We start from the raw sequence: 24,087 nt of genomic DNA on the forward strand, positions 1-24,087 counted from the left end.
AACATCTTATGAACTGTATTAATAAACCGAACTTTGGATTTTCAAAAACATTTGGCCTCAAGCTTTACTGAAGAGACATTGATTAGCGAAATGCGCAACTGGTGCTAATTTCATGTATACTAATAAACTTTGGTATATATCTGAAGAACAAATAGGCCATTTTCGCTCCCTTTTCCTTTCACATTTCATAGGCGAGACATGATCAGTAGTATGTCATAAAATGTATAGCAAACTCATCAAATCATTATTATATTTTTGATGGATAGGTGTCACATTGGATTACAAAACATAAGTCCTTATTTTATATGTTTAAAATAGTATAAAGTTCCATGATTTATACAATGTATAAACAATACAGTAAATTAACATTACAGTGCATAAAAAATACAATACAAGACAGTATGATTCGAAACAAAAGTAAGACATGATCATATGATAAGATAATACATCACATTACAACAAATTTCTCTGTAACAAATTTTTACGAATTTACGGATTACATTTATTATATTCACTGCATGTATATAGTTCTACAGTCGTGAAGCTGTTTCATAAACATATGACATATGATTTGAAGCTAGTTGCAATTAGTACCAGTTACCAGCGGTACAAAATAATGGATGATAAAATGAACTTAGTACGATTGATGAAATTTTAATAATGTATTCCCACTACCACATATAGTTAACATTTCCTATGCAGGTGGATTGGTGTGAATGTTTTAACAAGCAAATGCCTTAAATAGATGCCTTGAATAATAATGATATTTATATTGTTGTTCTCATACATTTGTATACATCCATAACTACTGGTCGTAGTCCTAACAGCTCATTCGTAGAGAATGTTTTCCTTTGTGTTTTCGTCCTTTAAGTACAGAAAAAGTAGCATCCTGCATTCACTGTTAGTTTAAACTAGTTCTTTGGTCGAAACAAAGCTATTATCTCCATATTCCTGAGTTAAAACTCTTTTTTTTAAAGAACACAATAAGGTTAGCTTGAATTACATTGCTACATCCTTAAATCTAGGAACAGTTGGATACATTTCTTCTGAAGTAGATATAAATCCTTCACTCTCCACATGTATAAGTATTTCGTTGTTTAACATAAAATTTGATTCTAGTATATTATTGCACTTCACCGATTGTTTTTCTGGTGAATTTCTTATTTGCTAACTAACGGTTTTACTTCTAACAAGTTTTTCAGATAACCCTTTTAGTTTTGTGGCAAGCTCTCTGGAATTCAAAATACAGTTACTAGTAAAACCATCGAATCAACATTGTAATTTTGATCATTTGGATAATATTTCTAAAAATAAGATAGTGTGCTTTTGTTTGATACATTTTTGTATCAGTTGTTTTGTTTGTAAGAGTTGACATTCACATATACATAATTTACCAGAAAAATAATGAAAACCAAAATAAATGGAATTGCAATGGCTATAAGTACACATAAGAATCAGCAGCTTTCATATTTGTTTATTTTGTTTATGTTTCGATACTAAATACATCGACTGAACGAGAATTCTTATTGCGCGCAATGCATGCATACGCTAACACTGTTGACGGGTTTTTTTTACCTTGATTTGTCTTTTACTAATCAATTTGCGAGATTTGGATATTGTAAAATTCTGTCGCCTTTAAATATCGACATTTTTCTTTATGCCCGTGTCACACTGTCCCGATTTTTACGCCGATGGCAACACGATAATGGAAATTTTCAAAATCGGGACTGATCGTATCCAGATCGGGCTATTCGTAGTGCCATCTTTAACCATCTTTAACCATCGGCCACTTTTTCTAGCCTTCGGGGACAACTTCGGGAAGGGTTCTAAATTTTTTAACATGTTAAAAAATCCCCGAAGGTGCGTCCGATGTTGAGGGTTCGTATTGAGTTCGTATCACCATCCTCACCATCGTAATGTCACCGGGAATGCATCTTTGCACATCGTATTACATTCGTGTTTCCATCGTTTCCATCGGGCAGTTTTGACATTACGATGTCTACACGAACGAATCACGAAGATACCCGAAAGTCTTACGATGGCAACACGACTTCGTGAAGACCTCGTATTCCCGTCGTGTTGCCATCGAATAAAAGTACGAAGGCGACAAGATGGAACTACGACGGCAATAAATTCAGCTAAATGTAAGTTAATTTTCGCGCTAAAATACATTTAAAGTGCCATGCGCGATATGCACTGGTCAGTCTAATACGACAGTTAAGAAAGACGTTCACAAAACATGGAGCTCATATCATATGATTCTATGAGAAAAAGAAAGGCGACAGCGTTGTTTCTATTAATTCAAATGGAATAAGTAGAGCAGCTATTACAGGCCCAGGATTTACTTTTACTAGTAAAATATTATTTTTTGTCAATTTTTCATATCAAGTAACATAATGAAAATCATAAACGCGCCTCGTACACCAACACTGCAGGTACACGTATATAGGGAAACCTTCTTTTTCTTCATTATTCTGATTTTTTATGTATCGTCTGAGTTGTTGTCACACGAATGTTTACTCCATAACCATTTTGTTTTCTATATGTCATATTTTGCCGCATTTGTTGCTTTCCCCACATCCTTCCTTTTGTCTATATTATTATGATATTCTCCTGGAAAGAGCTCTTTTTGAATAAAAGGGATAAACGAACCCATTACCTTACCTTTAAGATAGATCAGTAAACATGGGCATAATTATGGGTGATTATTCAGACTAGTGCAAACATTTTACAGTTCAAACAAGGCAATTCCGAGCGTGGCATCCCCTCGTATGTAACATATTGGGGACAAATATGGACACTATATTAGTATATGACACATGCAGAAAATGGTAAATTGAATATGCATATTTGATATATAAACCATTTTTTTTTTAAATCAACCAAAACATTCAGTAACTGGAAATATCTTTAATATTGTCTTTAGAAACAGCAGGTAAAAAAACCAATTTCCTGTGTATTAAGCTATTTCAAGGAGAAAAAAGAAGTTCATCTGCATGACCTTGACCTTTGGCCTTGAACGTAAAAAATGTCAGATCATTACAAGGAGGAAAAATATACCAAATGTGGTTAAAATCTTTTGAAGCATATTGGTTTAAGAGTATCCACAATGGTGATATTGCCTTGTATTACAACTGCCACTGTGACCCTGACCTTTGAACTTTGAACTTTAAAGTCAATAGCGCTTAACGAGTAACACCATATCAAGTTTTGAGCATTTTGGTTCTAGAGTGTCCATAACAATTTTATCTACACGCAACTTACATGTAGTAGGCGAGGGGATAATAAACTAAGTTTTATAAGAATTAGACAAAAAGATCGATTTCCCGCCATGCATGGCAGACTTGTACAGAAACGATATGTTGTCGAAATTCTGTTCGTATCTTTTAGACATCGTATGGCCATCGCGCCATCATCATAATCCATCGTGTAGCCTTCGTAATCCATCGTGTAGCCTTCGTGATCCATCGTGTAGGCTTCGGCTGAGATATGAAGCTTAAATACCCGTCTTCGGTTAACCTTCGTATGTCCATCTTTTGCTATCGTATATAATTTCGGCACCATCGTATAGACTTCGTTATTCATCGTACTTGCTTCGTTCACTTTTTGGTATTTTAACGAGATCGGGACCAACTTCGTACGAACTTACTATTTTCGTATTCGGGTGTCCATCGTTTATAAAAATCGGGACAGTGTGACGCGGGCATTAAGGAGTACAAACCAAATCAGAAATAGCAAATGCAAGATGGACATCCTTATTTCTGTTGAATCCACAGGAAATTTTTAGATGTAGTTAGTAGAGTTTGTTTTATATTTTTACAATCTTAAAATCCATTGTACTGCATTCAATCATTAGCCTCTATGTTTTATACAAAAACATATTTGGTTGTATTAAAATTTGAGTTATCGTTCTTCCAACATCAAGTTGAAATTTTGTTTGCTACGCTACTTACGCAAGTTCTATTTCCCCATTGTGATCTGAATCTAAGTGTTGCAGTAGTTTATCTACTTTTGAACTTGGAAGTGGTATTTCTGCTGCCTGTAATGTATATAATCAAACCGCAAATCACAGACAGAGTTTTATTCTTTATAGGTAGTTGTGTGAAATATCTATTTAGATCAGTAATGTATTTGTAATAGAAAACTACATCAATCGCGCAGGTAAAACTTGGTTTGAGTCTGTACCAAGTATGGACCATGTATTTAAATACTGTTTGTTGGTCTCTTGTTTGTATGTTTTTTTTTCAAAGGAATTGATTTTTGGGGTGGTTGTGTTTGATTAACTGATCAGTATTTGTAATCAGTACCCAATATAATTTCAACAGTGACCTTGCGTTTTTGGGGTTATTGCTTCATTGATATCTTTCCACATGTCCTTATCTTATATTGTCTAGATTTTAAGAAGGATCAGATAGTATGTACAAATTAACTATGGAAATAGTGTTTAGCTTTTTTAACAAAACAAATTAACTGAACAAATTAAGTTAATACATTTTGTGGCAGAAATATGCACGTTATTAACTGTTCTTGGAGTAGTGAAATTAAGTTTACATACAATGCAGAAATGTAAAACGCCCACACGGATAAAAGTGAAGATATGGAGTCCATATTACATACCGTCAAACAGCATGATTACTATATGCGAAGTGGAATAAATCAAATATAGTATTTACACTTTGAAGGCAAACACAATAACTATAAACAATGCTTTGTGTTACTCTAGTTACCTGAATTCCTCGCTTAAATTCGTTGTAATCTATAGAATCACTATTGTCATCGTCAAATTCACGGAAAAGTTTGAACACCGATATGCTTTTGGCTTCCAAATATTGTTTTATGGCAAGTAAACCTTCAGTTGCACCGTCCAATAACACTGGTTTAGTCCGAGATCCTTTCACACTTTCTTCACAACCAGGTTTTATTCTTAACATAGGTAAAACCTGTTGTACTTCATGCATTTTCTGTTCAAATGACCGCGGTAAGTGTATACCCTACAACAAAATACTTGCGTTGAGTATAATTGATACAAGTAATATACCACCACAATAATCAGTAATTTGAATTCATTTCTATATTATTTAAAAGGAGGTGCTCTGTATATGTCAAAGAGAAAGTTAAAAGGAGGTGCTCCGTATATGTCAAAGAGAAAGTTAAAAGGAGGTGCTCTGTATATGTCAAAGAGAAAGTTAATTGGAGGTGCTCCGTATATGTCAAAGAGAAAGTTAAAAGGAGGTACTCTGTATATGTCAAAGAGAAAGTTAAAAGGAGGTGCTCCGTATATGTCAAAGAGAAAGTTAAAAGGGGGTGCTCTGTATATGTCAAAGAGAAAGTTAAAAGGAGGTGCTCTGTATATGTCAAAGAGAAAGTTAAAAGGAGGTGCTCCGTATATGTCAAAGAGAAAGTTAAAAGGAGGTGCTCTGTATATGTCAAAGAGAAAGTTAAAAGGAGGTGCTCTGTATATGTCAAAGAGAAAGTTAAAAGGGGGTGCTCTGTACATGTCAAAGAGAAAGTTAAAAGGAGGTGCTCTGTATATGTCAAAGAGAAAATTAAAAGGAGGTGCTCTGTATATGTCAAAGAGAAAGTTAAAAGGAGGTGCTCTGTATATGTCAAAGAGAAAGCAACCAAATGCAACAAATGGATCAGAAATCATCTAGAAGCCAACATTTGGTTTTTCACAGTAGAAAAGTCTACATAAAATGTCAAGCTTTGATCAAAGTGATTCGTGTTACTGTTTGGAAGAATTATGTGCATATTTTCAGTACTTTCGTTTATGAACTATTGAAGCAAAGTGATGCACAAATAGAACGTCTTGTAGCTACATACAGTTACATAACTGATTCTTTTTTTTAAGAACTAGCATTTTGTTCGGTAGATAAAATGAGATAATTTAGTGTCAACGTCAGTGAACCATTAACTTCGCATAACAATTTATGTTAAATCGTAATTTCGTGTTTTTATATCTTGGCGTCACTGGTGAGTCTTGTGTGGACAAGGCGCGTTTTTGGCGTTTTGAATTTTAAACCTGATGTTTTTTGTTATCCATTTATCATGTGTTTCTTTGTCTATTACGTTCTCCTATTTATTTGTATTGTAGTCCTGTAATATTATGTTGTCATTTCAATGTTATATTTAACATTGCCATTAAAGTGCGAGGTTTGGCATGCCACAAAACCAGGTTCAACCCACCATTTTTTCCTTTAAAAATGTCCTGTACCAAGTCAGGAATATGGCCATTGTTATATTATAGTTCGTTTCTGTGTGTGTTACATTTTAACGTTGCGTCGTTTGTTTTCTCTTATTTTTGAGTGTAAATTCACATTGCGAAAAGACGTGTCACGGTACTTGTCTATCCCAAATTCATGTTTTTGGTTTTGATGTTATATTTGTTATTCTCGTGGGATTTTGTCTGATTCTTGGTCCGTGTCTGTGTGTGTTACATTGTAGTGTTGTGTCGTTGTTCTCCTCTTATGTTTGGTGCGTTTCCCTCAGTTTTAGTTTGTTACCCCGATTTTGTTTTTTGTCCATGGATTTATGAGTTTGAACAGCGGTATACTACTGTTGCCTTTTTTTTTTTTTTTTATCAAATCCTGTTCACAGTTTCAAGTTTACAACAGACGAAAGTCCATATAACGTTTTTAATTTTTGTTCTTCGGCTAACTGGTTCAAAAAGATAAAGAGACTTGAAATTGAAGATTGTTGTCTCCAAAAGTTTACCTCTTAAACTCATGAAAGATACAAACATAGGTAAACAAATGCATAACTCCTAATGGTTGCTTATTTATCTCCAAATAAAACCCATTATGGAACACTCAAAAATGCATGATGAAGATGTACGATTGTCGGATGGAATAATTTAGATAAAATGTATTTTAATAAATTTACTGTTCAAGTATTGATTTTTATATTCTTTATGCAAATTGTATGACTGTTTCAAATTGTTTTATTGACATGAGAAGTATTTGCGAACTATAATTAAGGGTCTATAGATATAGTGTTGAACTAGGCTACATCGTGGTGATTGACAACAATTACTTATTAGAAAACAAAATGTAACAAAATGTAAAATCACAAAAATACTGAACTCCGAGGATTATTCAAAACGGAAAGTCCCCAATCAAATGGTAAAATCAAAAGCTCAAACACAATCGATACCAACTGTCAAATTACGGACTTGGTACATGCATTTTCTTATGAAGAAAATGGTTGATAAAACCTGATTTTATGGCTAGCTGAACTCTCACTTGTATGACGGTCGTGTAAAATTCCATTATATTGACAATGACGTGTGAACAAAAAGAACAGATATAAACTAAGGATTTTCTTATTCAAGACATAGATTACCTTAGCCGTATTTGGCACAACTTTTTGGAATTTTGGATCCTCAATGCTTTTCAACTATTTACCTGTTTGGCTTTACAAATATTTTGATATGAGCGTCACTGATGAGTCTAATGTAGACGAAACGCGCGTCTGGCGTACTAAATTATAATCCTGGTACCTTTGAAAACTTTAACACCACTGGGTCGATGCCACTGCTGATTGACGTTTCGTCCCCGAGGGTATCACCAGCCCAGTAGTCAACACTTCGGTGTTGACATGAATATCAATATAAATGTGGTCATTTTTATAAATTATCTGTTTACAAAACTTTGAATTTTTCGAAAACTAAGGATTTTCTTATCCCAGGCATAGATTACCTTAGCCGTATTTGGCACAACTTTTTGGAATTTTGGATCCTCAATGCGCTTCAACTATTTACCTGTTTGGCTTTACAAATATTTTGATATGGGCGTCACTGATGAGTCTAATGTAGACGAAACGCGTGTCTGGCGTACTAAATTATAATCCTGGTACCTTTAATAAAACGCGTGTCTGGCGTACTAAATTATAATCCTGGTACCTTTGATAAATTTTACACCACTGGGTCGATGTCACTGCTGGTGGACGTTTCGTCCCCGAGGGTATCTCCAGCCCAGTAGTCAACACTTCGGTGTTGACATGAATATCAATAATGTGGTCATTTTTATAAATTATCTGTTTACAAAACTTAGAATTTTTCGAAAACTAAGGATTTTCTTATCCCAGGCATAGATTACCTTAGCCGTATTTGGCACAACTTTTTGGAATTTTGGATCCTCAATGCGCTTCAACTATTTACCTGTTTGGCTTTACAAATATTTTGATATGGGCGTCACTGATGAGTCTAATGTAGACGAAACGCGTGTCTGGCGTACTAAATTATAATCCTGGTACCTTTGATAACTATAATAGGTAAAAATGTCAGATAGCAGATGTGGAGTGGTGTGGTAATTCTTTGGTTGTTGATATCAGCTGTCAACATTGGGTTATTAACTTAATCACTATAAAAACAAACAAGTCTTTCTTATAAATAAATTTAGAAGAGATTTCCAAAGCAACTCAACTGCCAATGTCAATTTAATTTGTTTCACTGCAGGGGTTTTCATTTATATGTTGTGAAACGAGTAAAACATGAATATTGAAGCGTCTAACACATTATAGTGAATAACGAATTTTATAATAAAAAGTTCCAGTGGATGTTGTTTCATTTTGCAGGAAATATTTTTCTATATGAAGATGGTAAAGTTACCTCCAGTAAAATCATTTTGGTAAACTACTATATGTATATATGAATTATTACCAACTTACCGTTAAGTCAATTATCCTTATTTTCGTTGTTGACGGATCAAACGTGACTAAAGAATCTAAAGCAGTTTCTATTGCTTCTTTTGGTATGTAGTTTCCACCAACCTGTAAAGAAAACAACTACCGGCATTAGTTTTCTGACGATTCATTTGTCGAAGTCCATACAATTTACTATAAGATTTCCGCCCAAAATTGTGGAAGACATAGTTTTCAACCTGTGAGTATTGAGGTGAGTATGTTTCCTCCCAAAATGGAGACTCATTGAGACTTTGAGATCAAGACCAGTAATAAAAGTGTTGTTTCACTGCTTTTGTGGTTTTTCCCTGTGGTCATAATGATTTTGTGTCGGTTTATATATAATGTTCATTATAATAGGGCTCTTCACGTTTAGTTCGGCCTTTTGGATAGGGGGCAGATTTTTTAGAAAGTGGTGGAAATAGTATGAAAGTATGGGAAGTCCTATGTGTGTTTCCAAGCAACTGCTCTGTTTTAATGATGTTGTTCCGTATTTTTCACACCAATTTTACATCCATTATGAAAATCTACACCCTATCCAATATGTCCGAACTAACCGTGAAGAGCCCTATTTCATAAGTTTTTTGTTGTTAAAATATTTCTAACATGCACTGATCGATGAAATCAATTATCTTTGTCGAGAAATGTCATTTTGTTCGTTTCCGTAAAAAATAGACCAACCTTTTGCCAGAAATACTTCAAAATTAAACTATAAGGATCACTCACATTTGTCCCAGATTATTATCACTAATTATGTACTACAATGATTGCCACAAATAGAATAGACATACCTTAAGGATTTCTAGTCTTTCGTTAGATTTCAAACCACATACAAGTTTACCAAATCCTTCCGCAGTTATTCGGCAGGATGAGATATCAAGTTCTGTAAGGAAGTCATTATTAGCCAATGCATCCCCAAAGGCAGCCCCTCCATCATCATCAAATCCGTTCCACGAAACGTTAAAAGTTTTTAAATACGCATTCTCCTGAAATTATAAAACATTATTCGTCATGCAAACTTATTTCTGAAGACCTTTCAAGTAATAAATCTCATTTTTTGCAAACACAAACCAGCAATAAATCATATCGCTATACAATCCTATATAAAGTAATATTCCAACATATGCTATTAGTATTCATATATCCATTATCATGTACGTTGCTAGGTACTTATACATCCCGCCATTGTGTTATTATGCTATGTTTATTTTTTGTATTCCCGTCTTTCATTTTTGCTTATGTGCTTTGTCGATATGGTATTTTGTTTTTCTATATTGACATATTTGTTTGTTTTACAGTTGCATTTTTTACCTATTATATCTGATTGCTTTGTTCACACATTGTTGTCAATATAATGGAAATTTAAGCAGCGACTGTCATACAAGTGAGAGCTTTAGCTATCTTTAAAACCAGGTTTATATCGGCGTCACACATCAGCGTATAGCTCCGACGTACGCCGGGCGTGGTAAAAAATCATGTCGCTGCCAATACGCTCGTAATTTTGGATGCATTCAACCTGTCTTTTATATCTGTATCGTGTGCACAACGAGCTTTAAGCGTGTATTGGGCGTACGAGAAGCTTAAATAAGCGTTTATCGGGCGTTCAAGTAACGTATGTTGACGTATGTCTGGCGTTTGTCTAATGTAGATTGAATGCACGCTACGATGGAAAAAAAAGTCTTTTCACGCATCCTCCATTTCCTAAATAAAAAAAATGCCTGTACCAAGTCAGGAATATGACAGTTTTTTTCCCCATTCGTTTGGTGTGTTTGAGCTTTGATGTTGCCATTTGATATGGTACTCCTTGGAGTTCGGTATTTTACTTTTTATCTGGTTTAAGTTTTAATTTCACAAGCTAACGAAAAACTCTTCTGATAAAAAGGGCGTTTCTGTAAAGGGACTTTACCTTTAATCCAGATGAAATATGCATAGCACCATGAGTTCTAAATTGGTTCCAGCTGATATCAAGGTATTTCAATTTACAATTTTCTGTAAGGTAATTGCCAATTTTAATTAGACTCAATATGAGAATTACAGTGTATAACCACACAACCTCATTATCAATATCTATGTAAAGGAAATCAAACAGGTAAACATAATACATAATACATAATAGCTTATTTTGAGAATCAAGGTCCAAACTTGATATAAACTAACAACTTAATTGGTCTGTTTAAGTGCATAACATAGAAATAGTCGTATTTATTGTGCACCATTATTGTATACATTTCACAAAATAACAAACATCTTAGTTTGTGTAACTGTGCAAAAATCTTTTTATGACCAACACTTGTTAATGCCCGCGTCACACTGTCCCGATTTTTAGGTCGATGGCAACACGATTATGGAAATTTTCGAAATCGGGACTGGTCGTATCAGATCGGGCTATTCGTAGTGCCATCTTTAACCATCGTAGAACCATCGGCCACTTTTACTAGCCTTCGAGGACAACTTCGGGAAAAGTTCTAAATTTTTTAACATGTTAAAAAATCCCCGAAGGTGCGTCCGATGTTGAGGGTTCGTATTGAGTTCGTTTCACCATCCTCACCATCGTAATGTCACCGGGAATGCATCTTTGAACATCGTATTGCATTCGTGTTTCCATCGTTTTCATCGGGCAGTTTTGACATTACGATGTCTACACGAATGAATCACGAAGCTACCCGAAGGTCTTACGATGGCAACACGACTTCGTGAAGACCTCGTAATCCCGTCGTGTTGCCATCGAATAAAAGTACGAAGGCCACAAGATGGAACTACGACGGCAATAAATCCAGCTAAATGTAAGTTAATTTTCGCGCTAAAATACATGTAAAGTGCCATGCGCGATATGCACTGGTCAGTCTAATACGACAGTTAAGAAAGACGTTCACAAAACATGGAGCTCATATTATATGATTCTATGAGAACAAGAAAGGCGACACCGTTGTTTCTATTAATTCAAATGGAACAAGAAGAGCAGCTATTACAGGCTCAGTATTTACTTTTACAAGTAAAATATTATTTTTTGTCAATTTTTCATATCAAGTAACATAATGAAAATCCTAAACGCGCCTCGTACACCAACACTGCAGGTACACGTGTATAGGGAAACCAACTTTTCCTTCATTATTTTGATTTTTTATGTATCGTCTGAGTTGTTGTCACACGAATGTTTACTCCATAACCATTTTTTCTATATGTCATATTTTGCCGCATTTGTTGCTTTCCCATAATGCCCGTAATCCTTCCCTTTGTCTATATTATTATGATATTCTCCTGGAAAGAGCTCTTTTTGAATAAAAGGGATCAACGAACCCATTACCTTACCTTTAAGATAGATCAGTAAACATGGGCATAATTACGGGTAATTATTCAGACTAGTGCACACATTTTACAGTTCAAACAAGGCAATGCCGAGCATGGCATCCCCGCGTATGTAACATATTGGGGACAAATATGGACACTATATTTGTATATTACACATGCAGAAAATGGTAAAATGCATATTTGATACATAAAATATTTGTTTAGAAATCAACCAAAACATTTAGTAACTGGAAAGACCTTTAATATTGTCTTTAGAACCAGCAGGTAAAAAAATGAGCAACCAATTTCCTGTGTATTATACTATTTCCACAGGCAAGTGCCTGTGGCTATTTCACGGAGAAAAAAAAACAAGTCCATCTGCATGACCTTGACCTTTGGCCTTGAACGTAAAAAATGTCAGATCATTACAAGGAGGAACAATATACCAAATGTGGTTAAAATCTTTTGAAGCATATTGGTTTCAGAGTGTCCACATCTATTTTTCTTTTGGTCTTGTACTTTCCTGCTAGACTCATACCCCTCCCTCTTCCTCTTCCTCTCCCTCTCCCTGATTTTGGTGGCATTATATGCTGAGACTTAGAGTCAAGTTTTACCCTTCAAGCCTACGGTCTTCCGTCTTATGATTAAACCAGAAATTAAATGTACAATATAATATATATTCAATATTGATCAAACAATTTAAAACGCGTGATGCCTTCGGCATATAATTTAAATGCATCGTAAGCTGTACACGACGTCTTTTAGACATCGTATGGCCATCGCGCCATCATCGTAATCCATCATGTAGCCTTCGTAATCCATCGTGTAGCCTTCGTGATCCATCGTGTAGGCTTCGGCTGAGATGTGAAGCTTAAATACCCGTCTTCGGTTAACCTTCGTTTGTCCATCTTTTGCTATCGTATATAATTTCGGCACCATCGTATAGACTTCGTTATTCATCGTACTTGCTTCGGTCACTTTTTGGTATTTTAACGAGATCGGGACCAACTTCGTACGAACTTACAATTTTCGCATTCGGGTGTCCATCGTATATAAAAATCGGGACAGTGTGACGCGGGCATAAATCTGTTTTTCAAATTTATCATTCCTTTAAAACGATTAAAGAAATGTATATACATAGTTTATGATCATTTAAGGTCAAGTTACGATTCAAATAGGGTGTTGAAAAATCATTTGGAAGTCGATACCCTAAGTTCACAGCACCCTGTTTAGGTTTTATTGGACGTGCCACCAAATCAAATTGAATATAACAGGTCTCTGTGTTAATAATTTTAAAACTTCACACAGCGTCTTTATGTAATAAATCATGATATATTTTGTATGTATGTAACAGTGAAACATATATCGATAACATTTAAATTATTTCTATTAATTCTGCAGGATAGACTTAGTATCATAATACTACAAGTAGGAGATGTCTTCACCTAAACATAATGTTTTATTCATATTTTTAAATAATTGCTTATACACATTTATTTTTATGTGCAAACTTATAATACATAAAAAAACATCTTACACCTAATTCAGTATTTTGAAAACTTCAAACATATGTAAATATTTGTATACTCACCCAATAACTGTTCAAATACCGGACTAGATGAATCACTAAATAAATTATGACTTAAGTTGACAAACTGTAGAACCGGATGTACCTGCAAGTATCAAGCAAAGTATGCGTTTATGAAAATGTGCTTTATAAAATAATTTGGAGTGAAACTAGAGTTATCAAAGGTTAATTAAACATCAGTACACAATTTGATAACAAGAACACGCATTTTGATCAGCAAAAAATGTTTTTTAAATATTTGATCATGGTTATTGTTTTATTGGCCATGCTGTAGGAATATGTTAGTTTTAAATCTACTAAGGATTCAATATCAAAAAATATCTATTAGTATACCCATTCCATACTTCTGAACTAAATTAAATTGTACGATTATAATGGTTATATTGCTTACTTCTATTGACCGTGACAAAACTCGTGCATCCGAATCAGTGAATTCGTTTCCTACAAAATATTAAAAAATATTATTTAAAAAGCCATATTTCATCGCTGAGAAGACAACTCTGCTATTGAGAAGCCAAAGAACTGCAAAAAAGGCATAATTCTTGGAATTAATATTTTGTTATTTAACGATCATAGAGCAATATTCTTTTCCATGTAAGCTTTGTGTAAGAACTTCATATTTTTACGTCTTGTCCATCACCAAATCTTCAGAAACAAATGTGAATGACTTCGATTTGAAACATCTTCGGAAAGTGGAAAACGAAAAATGTAAATGTAATTACAAGCAAAAGACAAGTTTCCATCGCATTATATGGACATTTTAAGGTAATTTGAATATTGCATGAATATCTGCGATTGATATCTTTCATTTTGTGCCATTAATAATTTAGCATGAAATGAGAATAGATTATAAAGCAAACATGACTTTTGATCGATTTTTCATTCAAATAATATTCCAGCAGACTTATATAATATATTATACTAAACACTCCAGGAACTCCTATGAAAATATCTGCTATTTCACATCATTCACATTCTGTTTATATTGACATTTTATACCCCACATGGCTAATATGGAGAAGGAAAAAAAACTTTTATGAAGAATTTCACAGATCTAAATTGTTAACATTTAATAAATAATACTGCATTCCAGTACCACATTAATGGTCTGTTTACCTGAGATATCTATCTTTTGTATAAATCGGTTGGTATCCAACATCGTTGCTATGGTTTTGGCGCCAAATTCTTTTAATTCGTTTTCTGACAAATCCTTGACAAAGATTAACAAAAATTGATTTAAAAAAACAATATAAGAATAGAAAGAGAATTTTATTTTGAACAACAAATTTAATGTTATAACTAATAGATTAAATGTACATGTATGGCATGAGTGCAAATGAGACAACTCTCCATCAAAGTCACAATTTGTAAAAGACCAAAATCAATAGTTCTGTTTACAGCTTCTAAACTTATCTTTATTATTCCTGCGTACCCTTACATTTTATGATCATTTTTATTTTGTTATGCAATTTTTCAGCGCAGTACATTTTCACCAGAGTTTATGCAAAACATTTTTAAAACAAAATTCTGTTATTTACCTACCTTTCCTATGTTTTAGCCATGAAGAACGGTACAACTATATGTGTATCTTGACCTAATTTTCAAATCTTGTATTGTAAAAGGATAATACCATAAGAGTAAAAAAAGACTAAATTGAATTCAAAAACTTTATCTTCTACTGTTTTCTAACCATCCATCTTGGTTTGGCATTTTTATTTTTAATTCGTTTCGTTTAATGGTGATTCTATTTATAATTATACAAGTATAATTTCGCCACTCACTAGATCTGTAATACTGTTATTTTCGACCATCATTTTCTGTATATAAGATATACCCTTTTGACCAATGTTGTTACCTCGAAGATACAGACACGTCACTGAAGTATTTACCTGTCAAGAAAGTCAACATGTTTTCATTGATATAAACATGTAAACAGGTTACGGAATTCTAGTTAAGATATTTTACTATCCATATCTCACAAAGGTGTTTAATTGTAAATAGATACAAAATAATAATCAAACATTCCCTTTGAGTGGGGGTTTCATGAAGATTAAGAAAACGTCTGATTTATGTCAAAGATTACTTAAAGATATACAAGACTTCGGATTTCTGATAATTTTTATGGTGTTTTTGTCCAGATCAAAAGCCTAACTGTCCCTATTATAATCCCCTCCGGTTTCTTAATTCGTTTTACGTATTACATAGACTGTTTTTCTTATCGTTGTTTTTATATTTATTATTTGGTAGGATCCCGTATTCTGCTGCCCTTATCGCAATTACGTCAAGTTTACTTTAAACATATTTTATTTCAAAAAATCATGTACATGGCATACACATATAAATACAGTGATAACATATTACAAAAGGATTCGGAAACAAGGTTTCCCTTATATTAATCCGTCTCCCTGTAGAAAAAAGATAAAGAGAAATAACTGCAAATAAAAAAGTAGATTTTTTTTTTCATCAGATCTTTCCTATATATATATGTACCGGCGGCGGAGTGTGTTTACAGGACTTTGTCAAGACTGTCTCACCCAATTACGATCTTTGTCATGCACGAACGACGCTATTAGCCAAAACGCTTCGAATCTACCAAAAATTGTTGAACTAGTTTAAACACGAGTACATTTTCCTCTTGATTGAGGTTATTGCAGCCAAATAGGAGTGTTTCTATATTGTATGGGAAGGGAATTTTTTCTATCGTACGTTTTCGGACAAGGGAGTAATTATTACACTCGAGGAGAAAATGCTTACTGCTCTCGATTCTACCACAGGTACAGTTTTTACTTTCTACAAGATTTCTCTCAAATAAATGTTCGTTCAGATTGCTACAATCCATCCGAAGTCTGGCATGAAGTATTTGTCCTTTCCTGTCTCCATAAAAATAATAATTTGGCATTTTTCTTACATTTTGATTAAGGTAACTTTTAAGTGTTAACTTAGATGGACTTAGTCTGATATCGTCCGGAATAGCATTCCAGGATCGAATAACTGAGGGGAGAAAAGATTTCTGGTAAAATGCAGTTCTACACTTTATATGTTGCGTGTCATTCGTTCGTCGTGTGTCATAATTATGAATATTGAACAATTGTTGAGGGATAATGTCGCTTAAATAATCAATAAATACGTCAAGTTTCGTGCATCTTAAGACATATATTCTTATTCTTCTGTTTTTGTGGGTTTTTTTTATTCAACAAACAAGGTATTTTAGAAAAAATATGCTTAACGGTATATGAATCTTAATTTGACTCCAAATTGAATGATTATCTAATAAAAAACGAATAAATAATTGAATCCTTCGTGCTGTTGTATAACATATAAATATTACGGGTAATTAAACATTCAGTAGCATTTGATTTTCTGTTTTATGCATAAATGAAAATCAGAAATACAAATAGATTTAATGCAGTTCGAGACTGTATTATAGTTCAGAACACTGTAATTAATCGCACAAGATATCAAAAAATAAAAGCTAAATAAGAACAACAAAAAGTCTCGAATCCATTGCTCAAATAAACGAACTTTCCGTGTCTACCAGCAAATAACATTGTTTTGTTTGTTTAACTTTATATTACCTTCTTCTCAGATCTAGACGCCAGTTAAATCTTTAATTATCATATGATGTATATTTAAAAAAAAAAAAAAAAAAAAAGGAAATCTTTTGTTGTACTCACTAACATCGCTATAGACAGTGCCATTGTCCCTCCCTCTGCTAGTCCATAATATGGCAAGTTTAGAACTGTATTTCCTTCGGCTAATTGTTTGGCAAGTTTTGATGAAGGAACAACGTGTTGCATTTTTGAAGCTCTAATGTATGTTTGGGATCCGGTTATATCAAAACTTGGTCTTTTTACTGTAAACATAAAATAGATCACCTGGTATATTGGTGATAATTGACTTTGTCAGATGTCCATTTCGGGAAATCGACAAAAAAAATGTTTTTCGGAATAGATGATAATAAAACATCTGTTTTTGAGATTTCAAGTTTTCACAATGGTAAGAAAAAGGTAACTATAGAGATATACACAATAAAGAGCGACTGTACATCATTGGAGCTTTTGATGTTATATATATATATATATGATTTGTCATGACAAATGAGCACTGATAATTGTTTAAATAGGACTAAGACCGTAAACAGGTTAACTGTTTATATAGAGGTAAATCAAACGAGCAACCTTAAATCTACCTTTAATGTTTGTCCCTCCCTTTAATGTTTGTCCCTCCCTTTAATGTTTGTCCCTCCCTATTTCATTGTATGATGAGTTGGTAGAGTGGTTGGTCTTGTTTTACAGTAGCAATCATTGTAGCCCAATCTGTATTTGTTTCTTTTGATTACCAGCATTACTAATATATAATTGTTCAAATACAAGTTTTCTTCTTTTTGAAAGAATTGCATTCAGTTTTTATATTTAAGGTACTTCTATTTTGAATGGAACATTTAAAGTCAATCATAACCACTGTAAACCAATTGCAAAACGTGCACAATCTGCAAAAAAAGCAACCGGAAAAAACTCTAGAACAACTGAGAAAGGTAGCGGATAGTAAAGGTAGAAGATAGTTTAATAATGTCGTTTTTTACAAATCAATTATCATGGATACACGCACTGTTTGTTAAGAAGAAATCCGCGAAATGAAAGGGATGATTTATTCGTCCAGCTTTAAAAAGATAAAAATGCAAGGCATTACTAAGAGTGTGTAGAAACATTCAGATATTTCTACAGCAAAATAAATTCTTAGTGTAGACTTCACACAGTTACATCTGAACGATTGCGACCAGTCATAAAGGACCCTGTTGTAACGACTATTGATTCCAAATGTCTGTAATTGTTGAAATCTGCCTTTTATGGGAGGGTAATGAGAAAATCGCTGCAACTTCATCCTCTTTAGACATCCATGGTAGGGTAAAATCAATTTGTCTATCGAATTATGATATTGCTTAAAATTGGTATGAAATTTAACTTTCAAAAAAAGTTAGAACTACGAAGAGAACTAATTGCGTTTTTTTAAAACCCACAGTTCAAATTTTAATTTTACTTTCAAGATTTATCTTTTCGCTTAGTTTAATCATACTGTGCTGAAATATGTACACATTGAGCACAGACTAAATATTTAACAATAAAGTTGTGGTAACGGTCATAAAATTGTATCCCCCACTGCGAAGCTGCAACCAACTTAAACATAATATAGAAAAGACAAATTACTACGTGTACTCGAAAAGGGAGAAAAGATAATGTTGGCTTTGTCATTGAAATGTTACTTTTCTATTATATTAAAGAACAATTATTTTTCCCAAACATTGATTTCATCTTTGTTTAATTCTACATTCCAGATGTACTTGGGCTAGTAGATTTGTATGTTGATGTTTGTATATTTAATTCGCTGTAAAAATGTCTTGAGTAGGTAACATTAACATTAGGCCGTTGACTACGTGTTATAAATTTACTTTTAAAACATTTAATTTTGTGTTGAAATTGAATCACTCTGACTTAAGATAAATTAACATTTTTCGCTTCAAGAGGCAAATTTTAATGTAATGAAAAAAGATGTTTTAAATAAACATTTACGCTAGTTTTACCTTTTAACGAACCAACTTTAAAGTCCAGTAAATTGTATGTTAAAAGTATAAATCTTTATTTGTGATTGTCAATAGGAATTTGTAAATGAACACAAATCCTGATGACTTTCAATAACACTAAATGATTGAATGATTAAAAATGTCATGGATCTTTACACCCTAGGCACACCTTTACTCGTCTGGTTTAAGAATTAAAGATTTACAATGCCAAATTTCAAATTTTCCTTGTACATGTTTGATTGTGGTTTTTCACCTCTTTTTCTGGGTGACGTTCACTATTGTCAATCACTTTACATAACTTCTTTAAACAAAAATAACTATATAGAAGACAACCCCAAGAAAATGAAGCTACTCACCTACTACGTTGAGAACCGTTTCCGAATCATCATCAATATAGGGTTTATTCCTCACTTCGGACTCCATCAGACATTCAACAGTTAACGAAGAGCTTCTTTTTTCATGAGGCTGAAACATAGTGCGTCGCTTTTATCCACTTTTATATAAATTGTATTCAGGAAAAACACAGAGTTCCGCTTATATCCACTTTTATAATAATCGTATTTCGAAAATAAATATATTGTTCCGCCTATATCCACTTTTATATTAATTGTATACCAGGAAAAAATAAACATTGATACTTGCATCGATAATATTGTTGGAGTCTCTGTTTGTCCATGTTTATTAATCTTTTCAAACTTTTCAATTGACCGGATAAACTATAACCACAACAAGGAGTAGCATTTATTAATAATCGTAAAAATATCTAATAATAACGTTCATTGAACTCAACTTTATAATGAACAGAACTTTCAATACCAAGAATAGTTTATCATCTTACCTTTGATAGCCTTTTCTCTGCTTGTTTCTTTGCGTTAATTTTAACGTCTGCAGTGTTTTCCATATTGATGTTTGATGCTACGCCGGAAGTGGAGTCCAATTTGCCGCCATTATATCACTTGACGTCAATACAAAAGACTTAATGAGAACTTATTTTTCAAACAATATAAATAGTTGTGACTTCAATTAAATCCAAACGGCCTAAACATAAACATTTAAATGCAAAAAAATGTGATCTTTATAGGGCGGTGTTAAATCCCAAGGCTCCGTTAGAATTTGATATCCAATAGATTAAATTTAGAAATTGTTACTTTTGTGATTTATTGTAGTAATTAAACAGGAGGGTTATTAAAAAGATCAAATGTTTTGTTGTAAGACTGTTGTTTGGTAAATTAAAAAACTTTATGTCATGCGACAAATATAGCAATCTGTCGATACGTGTATCCCACATCCGGGTGTATATTCATATAAAAGATAGTTAAACTGTATATAATGTTTTTGAGCACTTTTACCTTTTCAAAACATTTTATACAAAAATTTAAATGCAATTAATTTACTGATATTTTCTTATCATGTATTAAATTGCCACTGAAAAATGTCAAAAACATCGATGAATGTCAACAGAAAAAGAATTTAATGGCTGTTGAGACAAGGTGTGAATTCTATAAACATAGAAAAAAGTCGGTAATTGGAAAATTGACTGTTAGAAGAAAACAGAAACACAAAGAGGATTTTATTTTTGACATTCTTTGTTAAATAAGAATGGACATTCAGTTTTGATATCGACGAGAAACCAACCTAGCGATTGATACAAAAGAAATTACTTGAAATCAATTTAAAAAGTGATGATATGTGGAATGATTTCCAAGAGACAACGACCATAGAGTTTAAACAACTACAGGTCATCGTACGACCTACCATGCATGGACCCATAAACGACCACTGAAAAGGTTATTAATATAATGTATTACACTGCCTGCGATGAAAATAGATAGAACGTTACATTGTGAAACATCTTAAGGTTGTACGGTCTTATTAAATTCAAAGTCAATTATAGAAAAGAGTTTTAAGACAAGGATAACTACATGATCAAATTTCTAATTTGAGGCAGCCAAATAAAGTATGTAAATTTGAGAATGGAAATGGGGAATATTTCAAAGAGACAACAATCCGACCAAAGAGCAGACACCAGCTGAACGCCACCAACGGGTCTTCAACGCAGCGTTAATAGGTTATACACCCCTTCTATGTGTAGAAAGAAAACTCATCATATGACTAATTCACTGTTTCATGTTAAAAAATAATATTCTCAAGTACGAAATTGAAAGGAAAAACATAATTCTTTAATAAAGTTCGTGGTAATTGACAGCTAGCTTAAATTTCGAGTATTCATACACCACAAATCAATCTGCAAAATAACGGTGATATGATTTTATAATGATATATGATCTTATGAAGAGACAGTTGTCGGGGTAGAGAGCTCTTCTGGAGGGAAAGTGTTTTAATTTTTCATGTTCTGGCCCTACAGGCGACACAGATCCCATGTCACACGTACCTCTTATCGATTAACCTCCCATACGCTAAAAAGAAGACACAAAACTTTTATATGATCTAAGCCATTTAATGCTTAATATAAAAAAAAAAAAAAAAAAGAAGATGTGATATGCCAACGAGACAACTCTCTACAAGAGACCAAATGCCACAGAAATTAACAACGATATGTTACCGTACGGCCTTCAATAATGAGCAAAGCCCATACCGCATTGTCAGATATAAAAGGCCCCGAAATGACATTGTAAATCAATTCAAACGAGAAAAGTAACGGCCTAATTTATGTACAAAATATGAAGGAAAAACAAATATGTAACACATAAACAAACTGCTGAATTAAGGTAACTGAATTAATTGAGAAAAACATGTAAAAATGTTTTGTTAAACTAGATATTTTGTTTACATTTTTTTTATCATACTCATATACACACAGAAGTAACAGCACACAATTAATTTTTTATATTAAATTTTGCCTATTATATAAAATGCAACTGTCGTAGATTTCGGTTTTCCTGTACAAGTGTCTGAACCAGTTTCTCTCAATCATAAGATCCATTTTTTTCAATTTTTTTTTACATGGAATGATGTTTGAAATTTCGCACATTTAGCTTTTGAAATATACATTATTCATAGCTTAAATTGTGGGTTTATAATTAGAAGATTTCTGTTTGTCAAACATTAATTTTTATAACAGAGACAAATATTTTTTGTTAGATTCCAATGTCTTATCTTCGAGATCAAGGAGTAGGTACTTCGGTATACAGATAAAACTTTCACTATTTTATGCACATGCATGCGTCCCTTAAAATACAGATTAAAGCTCGGCTCTTTTCTTGTCGTGTTTTTTCTTCTCCTATATCGGACTCGAAATTAAAATACACAAAAAGCAGTATGAATAAAAAAAAGAAAGTAAAAACACAAAAATACTGAACTCCGAGGAAAATTCAAAAAGGAAAATCAAAAATCAAAAGGCAAAATCAAAAGTCCAAACACATCAAACGAATGGATAACAACTGTCATATTCCTGACTTGGTACAGGCATTTTCTAATGTAGAAAATGGTGGATTGAACCTGGTTTTATAGCTAGCTAAACCTCTCACTTGTATGACAGTCGCATCAAATTCCATTACATTGTCAACGATGCATGAACAAAACAAACATACTCAAAGAGTAAAAATGTCAAAAATAGGGGTACAACAGTCAATATTGTGTTATCATCTTAATATCACTACATAAACAACAAATGTAACAAAGTAGCACAAAAAGGCATACATCAAATTTAACATTCTCATTTTGCTTTTCTTATACGGCTGAATTTATCTATGTAAAGTCTACCCATAAATGAAAGAAGGTTTTCAATCATTACTGGTGTAAAATTGCGCATTTGAAATTCGCACAGGTAGACATAAAAATAATTTTGTCGTATGACGGCATACATAAATGCAGACTCACGTAAAGTAGATATAACAAAAAACAGACTTACAGTAAAAATAATAAATAAAATAATGGTGTGGTTCAAAGTATGACAGGACACATAAGTACAGTTTCACGTCAAATACGGCTGAATTTATCTATGTAAAGTCTACCCATAAATGATAGAAGGTTTTCATTACTGGTGTAAAATTGCGCGTTTGAAATTCGCACAGGTAGACATAAAAATAATTTTGTCGTATGACGGCATACATAAATGCAGACTCACGTAAAGTAGATATAACAAAAACCAGATTTAACAGTAAAAGTAATAATAATAAATAAAATAATGGTGTGGTTCAAAGTATGACGGGATACATAAGTACAGTTTCACGTCAAATGTATATCATAAAAAACAGACTAAACAGAAAAAGTAGTCTTATTGAATAAAATAGTTTAGTCATTCATAGTATGTCAAGATCCTTAAGTAAAAGTAATATCAAGAAATGAAATAATTTTGCCGTTCAAAGTATGTGGTTTTACGTAACCACAGAGTCACTTCTAATGAATATCTAAAAAAGTATCATGCATGTGATTGTTCATGAACACCAAAACCAAACTGGTCTTTACATGACACTCTATAAGCGAAAAACACATTGAGCGCAAATAGATTTATGAACTTGAGAAGGTGTGTCTTATCTGTTTGGAATTTAATATTTTGTTTAAATATCTTAAATAAAAATATATCAAAGTACTTTTCATAAAAATATAGTATTTTACTTTACCAGATGACTTGTGAAACATACACCAGGTGACTCCATTGAAGACAGAAATTCCTGTATTATTACATCTAATAAAACAGGACACCAATGTTTAAATACAAAATCATTTGACATTTCTTGTTTAAATATTGAAAGTGCACTTTATTGGTAATTGAAAGCACTTGCAGTTTAATCCAATAAGTATACGAAACCTATTATATAACTGACAAATTGTACTCAATAGTTCGTTAGAGACCGTGTCATAAACCGTTCATATCGTGTTATTCACCAAAACTTATGAGAACTCCTTTCAATTTCTTTTGCAGAAATTTATACAATTAGAATTTAATAACTTTTTTTTACCAATTTTGCACTGTAACAAATTAAGCATATTA

General features: G+C 32.9%; 1 protein-coding gene across 1 annotated transcript; it reads right to left on the reverse strand.

Moving 5' to 3' along the window:
- Positions 1 to 299: 299 nt before the first annotated feature.
- On the reverse strand, positions 300 to 23,883 carry LOC139523093 (leucine-rich repeat-containing protein 74B-like). The gene is made up of 14 exons (XM_071316860.1): positions 23,717 to 23,883; positions 19,972 to 20,088; positions 19,490 to 19,598; positions 17,230 to 17,408; positions 15,337 to 15,444; positions 14,672 to 14,765; positions 13,947 to 13,996; positions 13,559 to 13,640; positions 10,586 to 10,668; positions 9,471 to 9,665; positions 8,668 to 8,769; positions 4,728 to 4,991; positions 3,954 to 4,039; positions 300 to 1,231 (listed from the first exon to the last, which is right to left on the reverse strand). Exons 2-14 carry the CDS (start codon positions 20,032 to 20,034, stop codon positions 1,168 to 1,170), a joined length of 1,479 nt encoding a protein of 492 aa, XP_071172961.1. The 5' UTR covers positions 20,035 to 20,088; positions 23,717 to 23,883; the 3' UTR covers positions 300 to 1,167.
- Positions 23,884 to 24,087: the final 204 nt, after the last annotated feature.

The sequence above is a fragment of the Mytilus edulis genome, chromosome 1 (genome assembly GCF_963676685.1).
Source record: "Mytilus edulis chromosome 1, xbMytEdul2.2, whole genome shotgun sequence".
Classification (NCBI taxonomy): domain Eukaryota; kingdom Metazoa; phylum Mollusca; class Bivalvia; order Mytilida; family Mytilidae; genus Mytilus; species Mytilus edulis.